Raw genomic sequence first — 23,853 nt, 5'->3', positions numbered from 1 at the left:
AGCCTTGATGTTCATCAGTCCACGGTAAGACAAATTGTCTATAAATGGAGAAAGTTCAGCACTGTTGCTACTCTCCCTAGGAGTGGCCGTCCTGAAAAGATGGCTGTAAGAGCACAGTGCAGAATGCTCAATGAGGTTAAGAATCCTAGAGTGTCAGCTAAAGACTTACAGGAATCTCTCTAGAACATGCTAACATCTCTGACGAGTCTACGATAAGTAAAACATTAAACAAGAATTGTGTTCATGGACGAAGCCACTGCTGTCCAAAAAAATAACATTGCTGCACTTCTGAAGTTTGCGAAACTGGATGTTCCACAGCGCTACTGGCAAAATATTCTGTGGACAGATGAAACTACAGTTGAGGTTGTTTGGAAGGAACACACAACACTGAAGAAAAAAGGCACAGCACAGCACACCAACATCAACCTCATCCCAACTGTAAAGTATGGTGGAGGAAGCATCATGGTTTGTGGCTGCTTTGCTGCCCCAGGGCCTTGGACAGCTTGCTGTCATCGACGCAAAAATTAATTTCCAAGTTTTATCAAGACATTTTGCAGGAGAATGTTAGGCTATCTTTCCCCCAATTGAAGCTCAACACAAGTTGGGTGACGCAACCGGACAACGACATAAAACACAGAAGTAAATCAACAGAAGGAAATACACCTTCTGGAGTGGCCCAGTTAGTCCTGACCTCATCCCGATTTTGAGATTTCGTGGCATGACTTCGATAGCATTTCACACCAGACATCCCAAGAATATTGCTGAACTGAAAGCGTTTTTGGAAGGAACAATGGTTTTAATTCCTCCTGACCGTTGTGCAGGTCTGATCTGCATCTACAGAAATCGTTTGGTTGAGGTTATTGCTGCCAAAGGAGGCTCAACCAGTTAATTAATCCAAGGGTTCACATACTTTTTCCCACCCTGCACTGTGAATGTTCACACTGTGTTCCTTAAAGACTTAAACGTATAATTGTTTATTTTAAGCAGATTGTTTATCTATTATTGTGACCTAGATGAAGATCCGATCCAATTTGACCAATTTATGTAGAAATCCAGGCTTTTCCAAAGGGTTCACATACTTTTCCTTGCCACGAACTACAGCAATGGTCAACGGTTCCTTTGAATTATTTTGACATCAGTCGATTATTTTTCTGTATTCTGTTCACTATTTGGGCAGGTAGTATATGAAGTAACTGCACATGAGAATTATCGAAGTTTCAAAGTAAGCAGAGGTAAATCCTTCTGGCAACGAAATGTTCAGTATGCCAAAAAAGCATGTCAGTTATCTTATCACTGTGTTATGATCGTTATGGTCTTTCTTTATAAACATCATTACCGTGATGAATGTTGAACTGATAAATGCCTGTCTGTTTGAAATGTGAGCTTCCCATTCTACTGATGAGGTGCTGGAAGGCACCAATTATCTCACTTATTGTTCGGATGATCTGTAATTTAAACTATGCATACCACTCTTCCTGCAGATATTCTCAAGGGCATGACTAATACCTTGGAGACAGTTGGGCATCTGAGAACACTAAAACCAAAGTACAGGTTGTAGCTTCATATTTAACAAGAGTTTTGCCGAATTTGTCCATTAAGACTTCCGTGTTTTTGATATTTGTTGGCTTTCACAGCACTACCAGCTTAACTTGTGAACAAGTCGTGCCATTGAGTTTTTATTGTGTGTGCTTTTCAGATGGCCCAGGGAATAAAGGCAAAGCCGACCATTACATTAGTATTCTGTATTTAGCCCTGCGTTGGCCCCCTGTTTACAAAACCGTCAATGTGGAAAGTGCCAGGATATTCCCAAGGAGAGACGTCGTGATGTACTTGTGAATTCCAGGCAGAGAAGAACAAGATTACTTGCAGACGTTCTATAAACATGCAAAGTATGATTGTGGTGGCTGGCTTTCTAGGCTCTCTGGCAGTGTGATATGTCTAATAGGGTGGTCCCAGATGATAGTTACTGCTCTCAAAGGTTTATGCACCAGAATTGGATGTAGTCTCTGCACTCTGAAGACCAGCTTTCACATTAATCAAATCACTGTTGAATTAAGAATATTACTATTGCCATACCCTGTATTGTAGACTGACTGGACAGGGATCATTGATATGCTTCATTTATTCATCTTGATCAGGGGTGAACAATTCTAGTCCTCGAGGGCCTGATTGGTGTCACAGTTTTGCCCCAACTAACACACCTGACTCCAATAATCACCTAATCATGATCTTCAGTTTAGAATGCAATTTGATTAATCAGCTGTTTACTAGGGATGGGGGAAAAGTGTGACACTAATCAGGCCCTCAAGGATGGACGAGAGTTGCCCACCCCTGATCTAGATACATGTTTTAGGTAAGCTATTTATTTAGGACTGCATCCCATCACAGCCACATCCCAATCTCAGCACAGTGAGACATCGCCAGCTCCCTCCACTTCTGAATATGTATTAGTACCGGTCCTGTTCTCTTCATCCATAGGGGGATGACTATTTGATTCAATGTACAGAGCAGTGCAGGTTACAGGAGAATATTCTGTCTGTTCTGACATCTCCTGCTCAGACTTACTAATACGGCAGGAAAATGTATTAATGTTTTTACATTCAGAATGACCCCTAAATGACTTTAGATGCCCTTAATCTTTTTCCACTTTTAAACATGACTTCCTCATCCAATTCTTGGAATAGCAGAATTGTTTTTGTATTAGAAGGTTGTGAATCTACATTGGGTTTTCTTTTTCTTTTTATATACTTTTTAAAATGTGTAGGAACACAAAGTAAAATAAAAACAAAACAGATCTGGCAGTTAGTGCACGTCATCATTACTTACATTTGACATCTTTGAATTAGACCTTTTTCAAGTACGAAACCCATTTTCCCCAGTATTCCTGACCGCTCTCCTCTTGTGTTCTTAAAGCAAAGGTTATACGGTCCATGTGGTGTATTTCTTTTACAATGTCTATCCTTTGTCACTGTGGGAGTGTTTTTGTAGCCATTTCCTAGCCTTTTTACTGGCTACCAGTAGGACCTTCAAGAGGTACTGTTCTCTATTTTTTATTTATTTTTATTTTACCTTTATTTAACTAGGCAAGTCAGTTAAGAACAAATTCTTATTTTCAATGACGGCCTAGGAACAGTGGGTTAACTGCCTGTTCAGGGGCAGAACGACAGATTTGTACCTTGTCAGCTCGGGGTTTTGAACTGGCAACCTTCCGGCTACTAGTCCAACGCTCTAACCACTAGGCTACCCTGCCGCCCTATTGTGTAAGTTCAGTTGATTCACCCAAGTACAAAGAAATTAGTGTTTGTTCTATGTCAAATCCCATTATTTTCCCCCAGTAAGTTTCGATTTTCGGGGCAAGTCCAAAAGATATGAGAGTGATCCACTCTCGATAGACTGCATTCTCTCCAACAAGGATGTTGGGAGCCAGTCTGTTTTGATTTCAGTTTAGGTGTTCTTCCAACAGAATTCTCTCCATGACCATGAGTTGGTGGAGCTTTGTTGAGTCTCTGTTCAATCATGTTTCATGAGTTATTTCAATGTTAAGTTCCTCCTCCCATTTATTTTTAATATAGTTTGTAGAATGTTTCTTTGAGGGTTGAATACCAAAGTAGACATTTAAAAAAAAATAATAATAATTTATTCCCCCAAGTTGTATGCGTTAATTTTGGAGGTGCTCGGGGGTCAGTCACTTTTATCTCCCTTAAGAAATAGTGTTGAGCTTGTAGGTATCTGTAAAAATGTTGTTTATCCAAGCAATGTTTTTATTTTTTATTTATTTTTTACATATGTCCTGGAAGTTATCTAGGTCCCCATGCCTTATAATTGTACTGAATGATGTGATGCCTTTCTGCATCCATTGTTTAAACCTGCTGTCCTGAGTTGCAGGGATGAAGCTGGGGTCGTATGCAGGCCAACTCAGCAGTTTGATCTCTAAATTATTTTGCTTAACTACCCTAAACCATGTCTTCAGAGAAATTAATCCACTGATTTTGTCTATTGTAGATTTCTATTAACATGTCCTTATTTCCCCAAACTGACTGTATGTGTGTCTCTGTCAAAGTAGCCTCAATGTCTTTCCATTTGGATTCATATTCTGAATCGCACCAACACACCAGAGGTCTCATTGGGCTGACATACAATAATCTTTTAGGTTTGGTAAAGCCACACCCCCACAGTTGTTTGGTAATTGTAACGTTGTAGATCTCTTACTGTTCCAGATAAACCTTGATATCTGTTTATCGCAACTGTTTAGGCAGGATTTCTATGGGCTGTGATTGGAACAAATACAGTAACCTCGGCAGGATGTTCATTTTGATTGTTTCAATTCGACTAAGTTCTAAGGGAAGTGAATTCCACCTGTCTTGGTCATTTATTTTCTTATTAATGTGATCGTAATTCATACAGTAAAGTTTGGGTGTATCTTTTGGTAGATCTACGCCAAGGTATTTAATGGATGTTATACCACCTCAGCTTTTCCTGTGGGGTATAATTATATGCTTGGGTCTTGTGTATGTTAAGCATATACCTTGAATATGTTTGTAAATCATCCATCAATCTAGGTACACTTGAGCCTGGTTCTTTAAGGAATAACAGAACATCATCAGCATACATGCATATCTTATGTCCACTGCCTCTTATTGTTATTCCCTCTAAAGTTGGGTCCAGTCTTATTGCCTGTGCTAATGGTTCTAGGTACAAGGAGAAGAGTGGTGGCGAAAGATTACAGCCTTGTCTTGCCCCTCGTTCTAATTTTGTCGTTCGTGACAAAGGTCTTTCTCTTTATTCTAGTGGTCGGACACGAATATAGTTTTTTGATGCACTGTATCACTACTTTGTTGAAACCAAATATTTCCATAACTTGGAATAGGTTATCCCATCAGTGGATGTTTTCTATGCTCAAGTCTAGGGTTGTCTTCGACCACAAAAAAAATCTTGGTTGACCAAGAGTCATCTGTTTGAATAAAGTCAGCTATATGTAGGCTACTTTGTCTGATGCCTTTATGCACTACAATTAAAAATTAACACCAATTATTAAAGAGGGAGCCAGAGGTCATTCTAGCCAAACCACCCCTGTCTGTCCCCCCAGCTGCAGGATTTCGCAAGTTCTTCCATTACACTCCTGAAGTTGCAGGTAATGGCCTACACCAGCGGGTCTGCAACCTTTTCCATTTAGAGTGCCAAGTTATCCTATCATTTCTAATGATCTGCATACCAGTTATGATTTTCATATGCACATTTTCATGGAACAGTTTAATTTAATTTACAATAGTCTTCATATCTCAAAATAAATGTCATGGTTAATCATATTTAAATCTCAATGAAGACTATACAAATCTAAAAAATAATTGCTATTGCCAATATGTAAGAATAGCCTACATAAAGCCTACAAATAAAAACGCTGCAGTGTAGAAAATGCCCTGATTTAAAAAATAATACATCTTATAAATCACATTGGCTATGCGTGGCCTGTCTGCAACAAACTTGAAACATGAACTTGGTCCAGCCTGAAGCTTGCACTAGCAAACTTGTAATATTGTATAAAATATTCTGGGCCCTCAGTTTCCAGGACCAGTGAGCTCTGGACAGGCCGACATGGCTGTAGGCTATTTGCTCATGGGATAAGAAGTAATCAGTTTAGTTTTTTTTTGACATTTCCACCAGATCATAGCATGACTTTTTTTTTTCTCTCTCCCCTTTCATGCTGAATAGTTATGGAAAGGGAGAGGGCTGGAAAGATTTTTCAAATGGGCTACTTTGAGGAACAATTGTTATTCTCAATGGACTTAATTTACTTTGAGGTGAAGAAAAATCACTTTGAGAAGCTCCACAGTAATGGTGAGTTAAGACAATCAGAAATGGTATCAGATACCCAATGGGCACATTTTATAGGCCTACATTTGCGCGCAGACCAGGTAGCCTAGGCCTAGTTCTATGCGTAATTAGGTGTGTCCTTACTCAAGATTGACAGGAGCCCTCCAAACAAAAGACAATGAATAAGTTGACAACTTGTACATGGAATGAAATAAACCAAAACTAAGTGTCGCTTAGGTTGTGTGCTCAGCAAACAAGGTGCCCACTCCTACAATGACAACAGTAAGACTAATAATATATTGAATGCATTAACAGAAATGACCGTGACCAACCAAACATTATAGATTATTGTCGACCAATAGCCTGTGACCTACTAGTTTCACACTTTCTGTCAAGGCAGGAAGATTACCCTTTTGAAACACTTGAATCTTTTTAGACATTTCTCATCCTTGCTCTGTTGAGTTGGGCAATTTCTCACTTGTGACCAAAATGTTTAATGACATAGCTAGCTGACATTGGGTAAGGCAGAGAACGGCAGTGCTGAGGTCTGGACTGCAATTCTCAGCCACGTTCAATACTCCCTGAGGAGTTTGACATCCCGTTCTACTGTCTCTCTATTGTTCATCTGCCTCTGCTGTTCTTCTCCCCTGCTGTTCTTGTTGTCTCTTGACAACAAGGTTGATGAAATCCGAGCAAGGGTAGCATTCCAGAGAGACATAAGACTGTAACGTTCTTTGCTTCACGGAAACATGACTCACCAGAGACGCTATCGGCGTCTGTACAGCCAGCTGGTTTCTTCATGCATCGCGCTGACAGAATCTAGCATCTTTCTGGTAAGAAGAGGGGCAGGGGGTATGCCTTATGATTAACTAGACATGGTGTGATCATAACACAGGAACTCAAGTCCTTCTGTTCACCTGACCTAGAATTCCACAATCAAATGTCGACCGCATTATCTACCAAGAGAATTCTCTTCGATTATAATCACAGCCGCATATATCCCCCCCCCAAGCAGACACATCGATGGCCCTGAAAGAACTTTATTTGACTCTGTAAACTGGAAACCACATATCCTGAGGCTGCATTCATTGGACCTGGGGATTTTAACAAGGCTAATCTGAAAACAAGATTCATAAATTCTATCAGCATATTGATTGTGCTACCAGGGCTGGTAAAACCCTGGATCATTGTTATTCTAACTTCAGCGATGCATATAAGGCTCTCCCCCGCCCTCTGTTTGGAAAAGCTGACCACGACTCCAGACAAACTACAACGGGAAGCTCCCGTTCTCAGGTCTATTCAATGCTGGTCCGACCAATCTGACCTAAAACATTCCCCAACCGGAAACCGTGGATTCATGGCAGCATTCGCGCAAACCTGAAAGCGTGAACCACTGCTTTTAACCAGGGCAAGGTGACAGGAAACATAACCGAATACAAACAGTGTAGCTATTCCCTCCACAAGGCAATCAAACAAGCTAAGCATCAGTATAGAGACAAAGTAGAGTCGCAATTCAACGACTCAGACACAAGGTATGTGGCAGGGTCTACAGTCAATCACGGATTACAAAAAGAAAACCAGCCCCGTCACGGACCAGGACGTCTTGCTCCCAGACAGACTAAACGACTAAAGTTTGCAGACAACACTACAGTGGTAGGCTTGATTATCAACAACGACGAGACGGTCTACAGGGAGGAGGTGAGGGCCCTCGGAGTGTGGTGTCAGGAAAATTAAGCTCGCACTCAACGTCAACAAAACAAAGGAGATGATCGTGGACTTCAGGAAACAGAAGAGGGAGCACCCACCTATCCACATCGACGGGACAGTAGCGGAGAGGGTAGTAAGTTTTAAGTTCCTCGGCGTACACATCACGGACAAACTGAATTGGTCCACCCACACGGACAGCGTGGTGAAGAAGGCGCAGCTGTTGTGAAATTGTTAGGTTAGATTACTTGTTGGTTATTACTGCATTGTCAGAACTAGAAGCACAATCATTTCGCTACACTCGCATTAACATCTGCTAAACATGTGTATGTGACAAATGAAATTTGATTTTGATTTGAAGAATTTAATCATTGCATTGAAAGACATTTTTGCTTCTTGTTCCATCCTTCTAAACTGATCAAGTTCACACCTTCATCAACGATTGAATAGTGGTTCATGGCCAATGGAATTAAATCTAAGGGTTTGAGATAATGCTCTATACCCACCCACTAAATGAATGAATCCACTGAATGAATGCCTCTGCATGCTTGACTCTCTTTATTCTCTAATGCTGGGGCTGAAGCTTACCAACATCTTCCATGTTTGCATTTATTTCTACAGTACCTTCCATTTGTTCAGTATTTACCATTTTAATTACTATAGTTTGCTTGAGGCTACTATTCAGTGTTGTCATCATTGTGATATGTTAACAATAGCAAACCAGTCTGGCATAATTTTAAACCATGTTTAACAGAATTGTGCCTTGGTTAAAATCATGTCTTTTTTAAATGTGTATATAAATATATAGAACTCCTGGTATAGTGCCTCTGTTTAATATTCGCGGTACATTGTATTGTCTACCCTGTTCAGACAGGCACTCATACAAGTGTTGTTCATGGGAGGAGAACCGAATCTGTTGCACACCCCAAAATTAATATCTCAGAAACCACATCTCTCCATGCTGTCCCAAAACAAATTGAAAATGTCCCATTGGCTGATAAAATGGAAATGAAGATCATTGCTCATCCCCCTTGGTCCTTCACCTTCTAAAAAAACAATTCACTAACTATGATTGACATTCTATTCCTTATTAGTCTTTTATATGTAATAAAATCATCCCCTTCTCTCCACTGTTCAATAACCCATACCTATTTAACCATGTTTTCTTTCCCCTTCCAAACACATGCTCCACCTCCTCTAATCATCCTCTTTTCATCCTCTGTTTACTTTGTCTTCTCATTTGTTTGCTTCACGTTATTCTTTCCTCCCTCCCCAATCCTTGTCAACTCTTGTTTGCGCTTTCCAATTTTCAATTTAGTTTTGCTCTCCTGAAATCATTTAATTCTCTTCCCTCATCCCCCTCCACTCTGTCGCTTTATTTCTCCCCCTCTTTCACGATCTTCCTCTTGCCGTCTCGCTTGTACATTTAGTTTTAAACACGTTTTGTGGGGGTTCCCTAACTCCACAATCTCTCCATCTGCTTGACATTTTATTTTCTCATGCTATTTAATTCCCTCCCATTCCAGTCTCTAAGTGTTTGTTGGCTCTTGATGAGTCTCCTACACCCCACAGCACTACTCCACCTCGGTGTCGCTCTGTCCAGCCTAATGTGATTGAGTCATATTTGCAGTCTCTCTGTATGACTGCTTACCCTGTACTGCTGCGTGTTCCAGGTTCAGTGCTGCTTGATCTCGCTCTCCGCTTCGCCTCAGTGGTCTCCTCTGACCTGGCTCTGTTTCCTCTGAGACCCCATCTAATTAACGGGTCATATTTGATACTGCTCTGGTCTTCCAGGCACTGATCCCTGGTTCATTAGTCTGCCAGTGTGTGTATGTTAACATTTGTGAATGTGCATTTGTTCTGTCTGCTTGCCGTCTCCAACTGGGGGATGTCAGGTTGTGTATGTTTTTGCAGTTTTTGCAGAGATGCTGCCTGGCAGTGTTTTCCTGACTGAACCTTGAAATTATGAATGATATGGTCCCTTTTTTACTGCCAAGTAGGTTTCAAGTTTCGTAACGTGTCCACTGAGTGGAGAGGTTTGTGTCTGTCTGTGTGCTAGGGTTGGGCGGTATGCAGATTGTCATTCCGTGATAGTTTCTGTACCATATTGGGCGTGCACTTGAACAAATAATATGATTTACACAACAGGGGTCTTGAGTCAGGAGGAGGTTGAATGTCTGTGCTGTAACCAATAAGCTTTATCTTGACATCTAGGCGCTAAACAAGCCAGTTAGCAAACCAAATGCATTGCCCTGAGCTGGATATAATTTGCAGTTGTTTTTTTGGGGGGTATCTGTACTTAAATATAAAAAGTAATGTCTACTTTTTTCATAATGAAAATAATGTACTTTTTACTCCATTTTCCACACCCACTTTTATTATTATTTTTTGTCTGATTCACTCCCCTATAAAGACATCCCTGGTTATCCCTACTGCCTCTGATCTGGCGGACTTCGTAAATGGTCAGGTTTGCTTAATATAAGGAATTTTAAATTATTTTTTACTTTTGATAATACATAAATATATTGTAGCAATTGCATTTACTTTCTATACTTAAGTGTATGTATAAAACCATACTTTTAGACTTTTACTCAAGTAGTATTTTACTCGGTGACTCACTTTTACTTGTCATTTTCTGTTAAGGTATGTCTACTTTTACTCAAGTATGACAATTGGGTACTTTTTCCACTACTGATAATTTGACACATCTTAGCAGTTGCATAGCACAATATTTTAACAAATAGTTTGACTTTCTGCTCTAAAAACATAGCAGAAATACCTAGCAGCGAAATCCTTGTTCCCCTGGCTTGAATGCAAAGGCAGTTTGTCTCGTCATAGTTGGAAACAGTGGTTGGAATTCCACTGCTGTGTGATGTTGTTGGAGAGGTCTTTAGGAGGGGGGTCATCCTTTGTGCTGTGTTAAGTAGACGTGCTGAACATACTGTTCCTCAAGGGGATCCCACTGCTGTTATAGATGTGCTCTACACAGCCGTGTAATGCATTTATTAGATTCCCTATAGCATGGGCCAAACCTCGGTTCAACATGTCAAACAGACGTGTTTGAAGTTGTCTGAGGTCGGGAGGAAGGGGAGATGATGGTGCGATGACTTTCTTGGGATGACCGTTTGGGTCAGTAGTTAGCTGGTTCATGCTTGACAAGGATGTTTTAGGCTGTTAAGGAATGAGTGGAGGTGTTGTGACCTACTTTTGGAAAAGGGTTGCTCTGTCTGAGCGGGAGGAGGGGAGTTTGATTGGCAAGCCGCCATCTTTATTCACCCTGTTGCCTTGGCGACAGAGGTTGAAGCATCACACTTGGATCTTGACTGAAACGAGCACGTTTTCCCCCTTCAGCCTCCCTCCCATAATTTTGCATGTGCTCAAAAATCAAAGCACATTAAACATCAGATCAGTTTATTCTCCCAGACCGAGAGCGAGATGGAGGACACACACAAATTGCATCCACAGACACATGCGCATACACACACATGCACGCACACACCAGGGCTGACCCCAATTAGTTGATTGTTTGGTCGTTAGGCTGTTGGTTAACTGAGATTGTGTTTGTTGAGCAGTAATATATTTATATTTGGTTTGCTAAGTGGCTATATACAGTACCAGTCAAAAGTTTGGACACTTAATTATTATTGTTATTATTATTTAAAAATGAAGAAAAACCCTTGAATGAGTAGGTGTCAACTTTTGACTGGTATGTTTTTTTTATTTTATTTTTTATGTTAAGGTAGTAAATGCGGCTGAACGAACTGTTTTTGCTTTGCTGATAGCCAGGTGTGGAAGTGGTAAAGTGTTGGAACTCTCCTGTTGGGACAGCTTTATGTAGGCCCTAACATTTTGTGGGCACAGTTTGTCATTGTTATACTGAAATGAATGTATTGTTTAGTGTTGGCTTTGCTGGAATGGATCTAAAAAAAACAAAAATGACTTGAGGTAATCACCTGGAATGCTTTTCAATTAACAGGTGTGCCTTGTTAAAAGTACATTTTCTTTCCTTCTTAATGTGTTTGAGCCAATCAGTAGGGTGGTATACAGAAGAGAGCCCTATTTGGTAAAAGACCAAGTCCATATTATGGCAAGAACAGCTCAAATAAGCACAGAGAAACAACAGTCCATCATTACCGTAAGACATGAAGGTCAGTCAATCTGGAAAATGTCAAGAACTTTGAACGTTTCTTCAAGTGCAGTCGCAAAAACCATCAAGCACTATGATGAAACTGGCTCTGAGGACCGCCACAGGACAGGAAGACCCAGAGTTATCTCTGCTGCAGAGTATAAGTTCATTAGAGTTACCAGCTGCAGAAATTGCAGCCCAAATAAATTCTTCACAGAGTTCAAGTAACAGACACATCTCCACATCATCTGTTTCGAGGACACTGCGTGAATCAGGCCTTCATGGTTGAATTCCTGCAAAGAAACTACTACTAATGGACACCAATAATAAGAAGAGACTTGCTTGGGCCAAGAAACACGATCAATGGACATTAGACCGGTGGAATCTGTCCTTTGGTCCGGAGTCCAAATTTGAGATTTTTTGTTCCAGCCTGTGTCTTTGTGCGACGCGGCGTAGGTGAATGGATGATCTCTGCATGTGTGGTTCCCGCCGTGAAGCATGGAGGAGGTGGTGTGATGGTGCTTTGCTGTTGACACGGTCTGTGAATGTATTTAGATTTCAATGCACACTTAACCAGCATGGCCACCACAGCATTCTGCAGGGATACGCCATCCCATCTGGTTTGCGCTTATTTGCACTATCATTTGACAGAATTCAGATCATGGGGCCGTTCTTAGGATTCTCCCTGTACACCATGTCAGATCTGTAGGATAAATAAATGGGGCTTATAAGCAGTCAATGAAAGCTCTTACAGTGTTCAATGATTACAGTTCTCTAAAACAGGCAATTGGCTACATGTATGTTTGTAAACAACTTGTGAACAATATCTAAGGAAGTGTCTACATTTTGCTTGCCTGAGGTAGAGTATCTCATGATAAGCTGTAGACCACACAATCTACCTAGAGTTTTCATCTGTAGTTATCTACATACCACCCTAGACTGATGCTGGCACTACCGCACTCAATGGGCTGTACTCCGACATAAGCAAACAGAAAAACGCTCTTCCAGAGGCAGCGTTCCTAGTGGCTGGGGACTTTAATGCAGGGAAACTTAAATCTGTTTTACCAAATTTCTATCAGCATGTACAACCAGAGGGGAAAAAACTCGAGACCACCTTTTCTCCACACAGAGATGTGTACAAAGCTCTCCCTCGTCCTCCATTTGGCAAATCTGACCATAATTCTATCCTCGTGATTCCTGCTTACAAGCAAAAATTAAAACGAGAAGCACCAGTGACTCGGTCAATATAAAAGTGGTCAGATGAAGCAGATGCTAAGCTACAGGACTGTTTTGCTAGCACAGACTGATGGCATTGAGGAGTACACCACATCAGTCACTGGCTTTATCAATAAGTGCATAATTGGCGTTGTCCCCACAGTGACCATACGTACATACACCAACCAGACGCCATGGATTACAGACAATATCCGCACTGAGCTAAAGGCTAGAGCTGCCACTTTCAAGGAGTGGGACTCGAACCCGGAAGCTTATAAGAAATCCTGCTATACCCTCCGATGAACCTTCAAACAGGCAAACGCGTAAATACAGGACTAAGATGGAATCGTACTACACCGGCTCTGACGGTCGTCGGATGTGGCAGGTCTTGCAAACCATTACAGACTACAAAGAGAAGCACAACCGAGAGCTGCCCAGTGACATGAGCCTACCAGACAAGCTAAACTACGTCTATGCTCGCTTCGAGGCAAATAACACTGAAACATGCATGAGAGCACCAGCTGTTCCAGACGACTGTGATCACGTTTTCCGCAGCCGATGTAAGACCTTTAGACAGGTAAACATTCACAATGCCGCAGGGCCAGACTGATTACCAGGACGTGTACTGCGAGCATGCGCTGACCAACTGGCAAGTGTCTTCACTGACATTTTCAACCTCTCCCTGTCCGAGTCTGTATTATCAACATGTTTTAAGCAGCCCACCAGAGTCCCTGTGCCCAAGAACACTAAGGTAACCAGTCAAAACGACGACTACCGACCCATAGCACTCACGTCTGTAGCCATGAAATGCTTTAAAAGGCTGGTCATGGCTCACAACACCATTTATCCCAGAAACCCTGGACCCATTCCAGTTTGCATACCGCCCTAACAGATCCACAGATGATGCAATCTGTATTGCGCTCCACTCTTCCCTTTCCCACCCGGACAAAAGGAACACCTATGTGACAATGCTGTTCATTGACTACAGCTCAGTGCTCAACTCCATAGTGCCCACAAAGCTCATCGATAAGTTAAGGACCCTGGGATTAAACACCTGCAACTGGATCCTGGACTTCCTGACGGGCTGCCCCCAGGTGGCAAGGGTCAGCCACGCTGATCCTAAACACAGGGGCGTCTCAGGGGTGTGTGTGCGCTCAGTCCCCTCCTGTACTCCCTGTTCACTCATGACTCCACGGCCAGGCACGACTCCAACACCATCAAGTTTGCCGATGTCACAACAGTGACAACGACGAGCCTGTAGGGAGGAGGTTCGAGACCTGACCGTGTGGTGCCAGGACAACAACCTCTCCCTCAGTGTGATCAAGACAAAGGAGATTGGACTACAGGAAAAGGGGGACTGAGCACACCCCCATTTTCATCTACGGGGCTGTATTGGAGCAGGTTGAGAGTTTCAAGGTCCTTGGCGTCCACATCACCAACAAACTAACATGGTCCAAGCACACCAAGACTGTCATGAAGAGTTAACAACAAAATCTATTCCCCCTCAGGAGACTTGGCATGGGTCCTCAGATCCTCAAGGTTATACAGCTGCACGATCGAGAGCATCCTGACTGATTGCATCACTACCTGGTATGGCAACTGCTCGGCATCTGACCGCAAGGCACTATAGAGGGTAGTGCGAACTGCCCAGTACATCACTGGGGACAAGCTTCCTGCCATCCAGGACCCCTCTACCAGGCGGTGTCGGAGGAAGGCCATAAAAATTGTGGTACCGGAGTGCCAAGTATAGGTCCAAGAGGCTTCTACTCCCAAGCCATAAGACTCCTGAACATCTAATCAAATGGCTACCCAGACTATTTGCATTGAAAAGGATTTGCCAGTAGATTGTCGACTTGATTCTTGATGATGACTGCTAGTTAACATTTTGAAAGTATGATGCTGACATGATTAGTTCAATCAAAGCTCCTGTAGATATAACGTGGTTTGACATTTTATGTGGCCAATGATCTTGAGCCTTCTTGGATGGGCACTTCTAATGCAACGCTATGGCAGCACCCCAAGGGTCTTGAATTTGAGCTCTACCTTTTAGAGTTTGAGGTGACGAAATGACAGAACACTGTGCCAATCAGGGCACAACTAGAGAACATTACCAACCCATTCACTCCGTATTTTCCGCTTGCTGCCTTACTCAAGAAAGCAAAAAAGAGACCGTATTTAAAAAAAACAACTATCAATATTATTGCTGTCTTCCTGTTGTCATTGTTGGAGTGGACACGTTGTTTGCGGAGTGCACTACCTATGTTACACTTGGTAACACAAGTGTTGTCTTATTTCAATCCATTTACGAATTAGACAATTTAGTCTATCTTTTGTTTGAGGAGCTCCTGTCAATGTTGTGTAAAGAGACGCACTATAGGCTACCCGACCTGCGTATAAATGTGCCCATTTGGGGATCTGATAGTTTTCACTTTTGGTTTAATGCACCACCACTGTGGAGCTTCTCAAAGTAATGTCTTCACCTCAAAGAGCAGGTTAAACAGTATGTTGGGAATGACAATAGTTCTATGTATTTGACAAATCTTTCCTGCTCTCTCTCCCTTTCGATAACCACTCAATGTGAAAAGGAAAAATGTAATTCTCTGACCCAATGGAAACGTCATGAAATAGGCCTACCTGATTTATATCTTATCAGTGCTTGACTTGGACTGGAATAGGTTCCGGTACTGTTTCTTTAAATATTTAGGTGCAGGAGCTCCACAATACTTTTGAGCTAATATTCTATAAGAGGAACAGGAGCTCAATAGGTAGAACATTTGAGGTGCTGGAACTCAGCTCCGGTGAGCTCCTGCCCAAATCGAGCACTGCTTCTAATCCCATGTGCAAATATCCTACATGGCAGGAGCTCACTGGCGTGGAAACTCGGAAGGCCCAGAATATTTAATACAATGTTGCAAGTTTGCTAGCCTAAGCTTTGGCTGACCCAAGTTAATTGTTGATACAATGTTTCAAGTTCATTGCAGACAGGCCATGTGTAGTGTTAGGTTCTTATTTTTCAGAGTAAATAACTCATGGACACTAGAGAAGCTTAACCAAGTTTAATTCTTCCCAAAGTGTCTTTACAGCTGTAATTCAGACAGACAAGGTATAAATATCCCACTTAAGACATCTCCTTCTCTCCAATCCTTACATCTTATGGTTCCACAGGAAGAGGATAACCCTTATTACTCCCTTCAGGGGATCTGACCTGACCTCAACCCCTCCTTTGCCTAATCCACAGATGTCCATCTGCCTCCCCTATAGCAATCATTTGATCTCCTCCCGTCCACCCACCCCGTTCCACAGCCACTGTCTTTTTACAGATCTCACTCCTTATATTCTATGCTTCTGGTCTATCATTTATTTAATATCTCAGTGTTCAAAGTTTAGCTAACTGTGTTGATTCCAACAGTAGCCAATGTGATTTATAGGATATTTATTGTTATCAGGATATTTTCTACCTGCAGGCTGCAATGTTGTTGTTTTTTTATAACGTAGTTTGCAATAGAAGTTACTTTTTAGGTTTGTATAATTTTCATTTAGATTTGGATAGAATTTTGATTCACCACATGACAATGATTTTGAGATATGAAGATGTTGTAATAAACTTTTATGAAAATGTGCATATCTAAACCATAACTGGCCCCATAACTGGCATGCAGATAACAGGCACCATAACTGGCATGCAGATCGGTAAAATGGTCAAATAAATTGTCATTCCACATGAGAAAGGTTGCCAACTCCTTGTTTCGCCTATTACCGGCAACATCAGGAGAGGGACGGCAGAGTCTGCGAAAGCCTGCAGGTGCGGGTGGATAATAGTTGGTTCAGGTTACGTTTTTAATTTTTTTTCTGGTTATTTAGATCTCTGGCAACCTCATGAGTAATCTGTCTTATTTCATCAAACCGTGAGCTTTAAGCATCAGACAAGCTCAATGCATATAGTTGATTTTGATAAAAACACAAAGTGTGTCTATATATGGAAAAATGCATGTTTTAAAAATGTCTACCAATCCATTGTTCGAAGGAACAGAAGACTTTCGGTCGATCCAAGTTGTCTGGGACAGCCCTAGCGTGTGCACTCTGAGTCTGGCCCATGTTGTCTTGGCGCCAAGGGGTGATCTCCTCTCTGCAACAAACAAGGCACGTTGGTTTTTCTGCCTTTGTCTATTACTGTGTAACTGTTGCTGTGGGCTCCATCCCTCCTGGTAGATTCTATTCATACTGTGGTAATAACTTTTATCAGAAAGGGCCCACTTTTTGGTAGACAGTCAAGCGCAAGCATAGTTGTAACTTCATTAGGTTACTTTTCAATATTTTGATACATCTATATATCAAAATGCTAATTTGTACCGTAAAACATTCTAAGGATAAGTGTCATATTGTATTCATATCTAATTGAGCGATTTTTAAAGAATGTTAAATGTGAGTGCTACAAATATGCAGCTGCACCAAGGGTGAGAGCAGGCAGCACGCCATGGAACAGATCTCTCCCAGCCTCTCCAGCTCACCACACGGGAGCTGGGGCTGTTGCACCGCAGGTGGACATGTTTTTAATAGTGTTGGGAGGCTGTTCGGCTGTGATTGTTCTGACATGTTTGGGAGTCCTCCCTGCAGTGCATCTCACACAATGAGAATAGGGTTAACAGTGCTTTAATCCCAGTGCTGGAAGGCACATAACGGCAAAGCGATGGGGGCTTGGGGGAATAGTCTGACCCTTGTGGAGCTAAACATGTAGTTTCTAGGTGTCACTCTGTCACTAGTTTTTGCCTTATGTAAGGAAGCGTGTTTTATTTCACACACATCCACTGTTTGCTGTTGATAGCGTCTTCTGTCTTGTCTGTTTTTGTTGGATTTGTATTTTGAATCGCTGCCACGACCCCACAGGAGGCCTTTTGCCTCTTGCCAGGCCATCATTGTAAATAAGAATTTGTTCATAATTGACTTACCTGGTCATTTAAAAATTTGTTTTTACTGGTGTTTAGGCTGTATTTTCAGTTTGCCATTTTATACCAATAATGATATCAGCACAGCACGGTAATACCAAGCTTGAATAATTAAGTGATTGTGTTTTTGGAAGCTAACACTGTCACCCATCAAGGGCAGTATCTTCTGATTTGAAAGGCTAGCTTTTGTCTTTGGTCTGTTCTGACATTGCACAGAACAGAGTCTAAAATGGATTGAAATGACCCCTATTTGTGCGTCATTTACATCAAACCTTTTCATTTGGAACGTTACGTTTACAGACCTGGTGTGTTTTGAATCAAAAATAACTTCAATGAAGAGTTTTCAAATCAACTGTCTTTAAATCTTAATTGGACCATGATATTGGAGGTTGTTAAAGGATATCAGTTCATTAAACATCCACACCGCTGCAGTCGAGACTACTGCTGACTAATTGGGTTTGAACACCTCCCTCCAACTGCATCCTGGACTTCCTGACAGGCAGACCCCAGGTGGTGACGGTGGGCAAAATCACCTCCACCCCACACGACTAACACCATCGTTGATTTTCCAGACAACATGGCAGTGCTGGGCCTGATCGCCAAAGAGACAGCCAACAGGGAGGATAGCCCCCCTACAGAGTGGTGCTAGGGAAACAGCCTCTCCCTCAAAGTCAGCAAAACCAAGGAGCTGATCGAGGTCTCCAGGACACTGGGAGGGGAGAGGGCTATTGACGTGTGTTTACTTTGTGAATTGTCATACTTGACATGGCACATTTTATCTTTTCTGTATATCCTATTGTGTACACATCAGGCTAATACAAGGCATACTACCGCTTCTATTACTAGGCTTACTACCGCTTCTATTACTAGGCATACTACCGCTTCTATTACTAGGCATACTACCGCTTCTATTACTAGGCTTACTACCGCTTCTATTACTAGGCATACTACCGCTTCTATTACTAGGCATACTACCGCTTCTATTACTAGGCATACTACCGCTTCTATTACTAGGCATACTACCGCTTCTATTACTAGGCTTACTACCGCTTCTATTACTAGGCATACTACCGCTTCTATTACTAGGCATACTACCGCTTCTATTACTAGGCATACTACCGCTTCTATTACTAGGCATACTACCGCTTCTATTACTAGGCTTACTACCGCTTCTATTACTAGGCTTACTACCGCTTCTATTACTAGGCATACTACCGCTTCTATTACTAGGCATACTACCGCTTCTATTACTAGGCATACTACCGCTTCTATTACTAGGCTTACTACCGCTTCTATTACTAGGCATACTACCGCTTCTATTACTAGGCATACTACCGCTTCTATTACTAGGCATACTACCGCTTCTATTACTAGGCATACTACCGCTTCTATTACTAGGCATACTACCGCTTCTATTACTAGGCATACTACCGCTTCTATTACTAGGCATACTACCGCTTCTATTACTAGGCATACTACCGCTTCTATTACTAGGCATACTACCGCTTCTATTACTAGGCATACTACCGCTTCTATTACTAGGCATACTACCGCTTCTATTACTAGGCATACTACCGCTTCTATTACTAGGCATACTACCGCTTCTATTACTAGGCATACTACCGCTTCTATTACTAGGCATACTACCGCTTCTATTACTAGGCATACTACCGCTTCTATTACTAGGCATACTACCGCTTCTATTACTAGGCATACTACCGCTTCTATTACTAGGCATACTACCGCTTCTATTACTAGGCATACTACCGCTTCTATTACTAGGCATACTACCGCTTCTATTACTAGGCATACTACCGCTTCTATTACTAGGCTTACTACCGCTTCTATTACTAGGCTTACTACCGCTTCTATTACTAGGCTTACTACCGCTTCTATTACTAGGCTTACTACCGCTTCTATTACTAGGCTTACTACCGCTTCTATTACTAGGCATACTACCGCTTCTATTACTAGGCTTACTACCGCTTCTATTACTAGGCATACTACCGCTTCTATTACTAGGCATACTACCGCTTCTATTACTAGGATTTTTTTAGTAGACTTTACTCTTTTTATTGCTGTAGATGTTTCTGCTGTTGAGGGAGCTAGCACACAAACATTTTGCTGCATTTTTAAAAACCTGCTGTAGACTGTACGTGACAAGTCAAATTTGAGTGAATTGACAAACGTGAAACTTGGGAAAGGTTAAGTGTTGTCAAAGGATCTGTATAGCTGCATTTATAAATGTACATGTTTTATAGAGACGGGGTTACTTTCTTCCTGACTCGTGTCTTAACAGCTCTATCTGCATACCCGTAATTCCTCTCCAATTCCTCAGGTATTCCGAAGTGGCGAGGGGATGGGCATCCGTCTGGACAGTGCCTCTGCATTCCAAGGAGCCGTCATCTCCCCCCACTACGACTCCCTTTTGGTTAAAGTCATCGCCAGCGGCAAGGACCTGCCTGCCGCCGCCGCCAAGATGAACCGGGCGCTGGCGGAGTTCCGTGTCCGCGGGGTCAAGGTACGGTCATTAATTACGGCACATTGTCACATTTATTAGGCCTTTTAATCTCCCGCTGCACGACTCAAGTGACTAATTTAATCAAGTCAGCAAGAGTTTTTTGAACTTATCAAATAACCTTTTTTCAAAAGTGCTTGGAAGTGCAGCTTCTGAAAGCACTCCGTTATATCCGCACCTAAAACTGTCTGCATGTGTCATTACTGTGTAATGGTCAGATGTTTTTAGCACAATATCCTTACTACGGGAAAAGCGGCATAGTGGAAAGTGCTGAAAGTGTCAACTCTGGAGAAGAGAAGTGGAAAGCAGGAGCTCCATGAAAAGGATGTCGGAAGGCTAAGTGGGCAGAGAGAAGGGAGCTGTGTAGAGGCCGTTAAGGCCAGACAGGTCATCAATGCATTTATGATTCATCTGATCCTGATGATCAAAGACATTTGTAAATGATAAACATTGTAGAGAGCTGAATTTTTCTCCCCTCAAAGCCCAGATTTTCTTTCTTGCAAGTAGTGCATCTTTTAAATGGCACCGTTTTTAATTGGTAAATTATTTAGTAGTAATGGGAAGTAGAAGCTAAATATACAACGGACTGGATGGCTTGTCTACTCATGAGACGGACAGGATAAAAGACTAGCAGATGGAAAGAAATGCAGGTAGGTTTCTACTTTGTATCGAAGAGGGCTTTGGTTTGGAATTGTAAAGTAGAGAATCAGAGTTGCAATACTAGTGTCAATAGCATATGTTCACATGAAAGCACAGTATGAATGGCAGTAATGGCTGTATGTATGTGTTTTTGTTGGATTTAAGGGAGGGAATTATTGTTCTGCCAGCCCTAGTTTTCCATGGCTCTGAATGAAACCTTTGATTGGTGTGTGTGTGAGAGAGCGAGGGTTAGGGGCAGCAGCTGCAACATGGCCAGCTGCGCTTTTGAAGGGGATGCAGCAGGGGAACGCTCCAACATCTTAACTGTCCACACACACACACACACACACACACACACACACACACACACACACACACACTTACCTTCCTGCATCAGCTTCTGCAAACCACCGCCAACATGATTCTATTCTCTTGATTGTCCTTTTTCTTGTTTCTTTCTGCTTGTCTCGTGTCCCCGCCTTGAATTCGTTTCCTTGTTCTCCTCTTCTTGTTCACTTGATACAGTGTGACAGACTGAGACTACTGCCCTGTGTAGTTGGGATATTTCATTTATCTTATATCCCTCTCATCTCACCCGCTCCCTTCCCCTCTCACCCTCTCCTTACCCCTCTCGTTCCCCAAGTTAATGCTCTCTTCAGCCCCGGAGGTATTTTGTTGGCATGATTATTTGCAGCACTCCAAAATATCAAAGACATTAAAGCTGCTCCAGATCATCCCCTCTCTGCTCCACAGGAGCACTAACTAGCGAATTGTCACATGTTTTTTAATGATGACTCATTATCCCTTCAGGATGGGTGAAGAGGTTCAAACCATGTTGGTCGCACAATTGCCTCCCTCCATTTCCTTGCATGTTTGATTAATTTCCCTCACTGCATATACTAAACTCATTTTCCCCCTCTATCATGCATCCATCCTTTCCCATGTCAAAATCTCATTCGATCTCACGCGGTTCCTCCCAGCAGGGGAAGGCCACTCGAACCCCATTGGGCCACAGCAGTGCCTCCTTTTTTTACATTTATTTTATTACTACACAGCTTCAAATGGCTAGTTTATTTTGCACTGACGCCACCAGAGATGTAATTACCTGTTCAAGTAAGAGTACTGCCAAGTGATTTCCCCCAGCAGCACCATTAGGTGTTAGAGAAGCAGAGGAAGTGCTGCTAACATCTGCCCAGATGTACACAACATATTGGGTGAAAAAATGGTCAGAAAATATGATACCATCCTAGCCATAGGCAGTGGTGGTTTGAAAATCTGACCCGACAAGGTGAAGACATCTGTTGATTTGCCCTTGAGCAATGCAGTTAACCCTAATTTGCTACAGTGGTTCCGTACCACTGGCTGACCCTGTAAAACAACACATTTCTCTGCACCTATCGTACTACTGTGGCTGACCCTGGAAAACAACACATTTCTCTGCACCCATCGTACTACTGTGGCTGACCCTGGAAAACAACACATTTCTCTGCACCCATCGTACTACTGTGGCTGACCCTGGAAAACAACACATTTCTCTGCACCTTTCGTACTACTGTGGCTGACCCTGGAAAACAACACATTTCTCTGCACCTATCGTACTACTGTGGCTGACCCTGGAAAACAACACATTTCTCTGCACCCATCGTACTACTGTGGCTGACCCTGGAAAACAACACATTTCTCTGCACCCATCGTACTACTGTGGCTGACCCTGGAAAACAACACATTTCTCTGCACCCATCGTACTACTGTGGCTGACCCTGGAAAACAACACATTTCTCTGCACCTATCGTACTACTGTGGCTGACCCTGGAAAACAACACATTTCTCTGCACCCATCGTACTACTGTGGCTGACCCTGGAAAACAACACATTTCTCTGCACCCATCGTACTACTGTGGCTGACCCTGGAAAACAACACATTTCTCTGCACCCATCGTACTACTGTGGCTGACCCTGGAAAACAACACATTTCTCTGCACCCATCGTACTACTGTGGCTGACCCTGGAAAACAACACATTTCTCTGCACCCATCGTACTACTGTGGCTGACCCTGGAAAACAACACATTTCTCTGCACCCATCGTACTACTGTGGCTGACCCTGGAAAACAACACATTTCTCTGCACCCATCGTACTACTGTGGCTGACCCTGGAAAACAACACATTTCTCTGCACCCATCGTACTACTGTGGCTGACCCTGGAAAACAACACATTTCTCTGCACCCATCGTACTACTGTGGCTGACCCTGGAAAACAACACATTTCTCTGCACCCATCGTACTACTGTGGCTGACCCTGGAAAACAACACATTTCTCTGCACCCATCGTACTACTGTGGCTGACCCTGGAAAACAACACATTTCTCTGCACCTTTCGTACTACTGTGGCTGACCCTGGAAAACAACACATTTCTCTGCACCTTTCGTACTACTGTGGCTGACCCTGGAAAACAACATGTTTCTCTGCACTAATGCGGCTGTGTGACGTGCTTTTCCAAATCCCTCGTGAAAAAGCAACATCCGTAAACATGTTGAAATCCTTTTTAAAGGTAATCCCACAGTCATTTATGGGCGTAGCAACAGACTCGGAGCCTCCCAAATTCACCGTCAACAAGATTAGTTATTTCAGAGCTCATGTTACCCACTGTGCTGTTGTGCTAATATCTTTGCAGTGTACTGTAGTGGTGCATGCAGATACACCTTGGAAAGACTAACCAACATTACCAACCCAATATCCATGACATGTAGCTCACTCAGTCTCACTCTGCAGCTGGATTATCAATGGGCTTTTAATTGTGTTTTTTTGACCCCTCGCTCACCCGCAGATAGAAATTGTACCTTAAGTGGTCTGGGAAATTACTCCTTTGGGTACTATGCAATGATTCCTGTGCCCA

At 42.4% G+C, this 23,853-nt stretch overlaps 1 protein-coding gene and 1 long non-coding RNA gene across 2 annotated transcripts in view; one reads left to right on the top strand and one right to left on the bottom strand.

Moving 5' to 3' along the window:
- The window catches only part of LOC118385128 (pyruvate carboxylase, mitochondrial-like), a 97,660-nt gene that overhangs the window by 35,346 nt on the left and 38,461 nt on the right, over window positions 1-23,853 (top strand). Inside the window, exon 10 of the mRNA XM_035772011.2 lies at window positions 20,138-20,320. Coding sequence (XP_035627904.1) covers window positions 20,138-20,320 — 183 coding nt within the window. The remainder of the gene's footprint in view (window positions 1-20,137; window positions 20,321-23,853) is intronic.
- LOC127930742 (uncharacterized) lies at window positions 22,374-23,322 on the bottom strand. Its single transcript, XR_008139162.1, has 3 exons — window positions 22,792-23,322; window positions 22,596-22,742; window positions 22,374-22,497 (listed from the first exon to the last, which is right to left on the bottom strand). It is a non-coding gene; the product is annotated as an uncharacterized LOC127930742 (long non-coding RNA).

Source organism: Oncorhynchus keta, chromosome 6, assembly GCF_023373465.1.
Source record: "Oncorhynchus keta strain PuntledgeMale-10-30-2019 chromosome 6, Oket_V2, whole genome shotgun sequence".
Taxonomy (NCBI): domain Eukaryota; kingdom Metazoa; phylum Chordata; class Actinopteri; order Salmoniformes; family Salmonidae; genus Oncorhynchus; species Oncorhynchus keta.
Note: the sequence above shows the minus strand (reverse complement) of the source record. Positions and strands in the feature narration are given on the sequence as shown.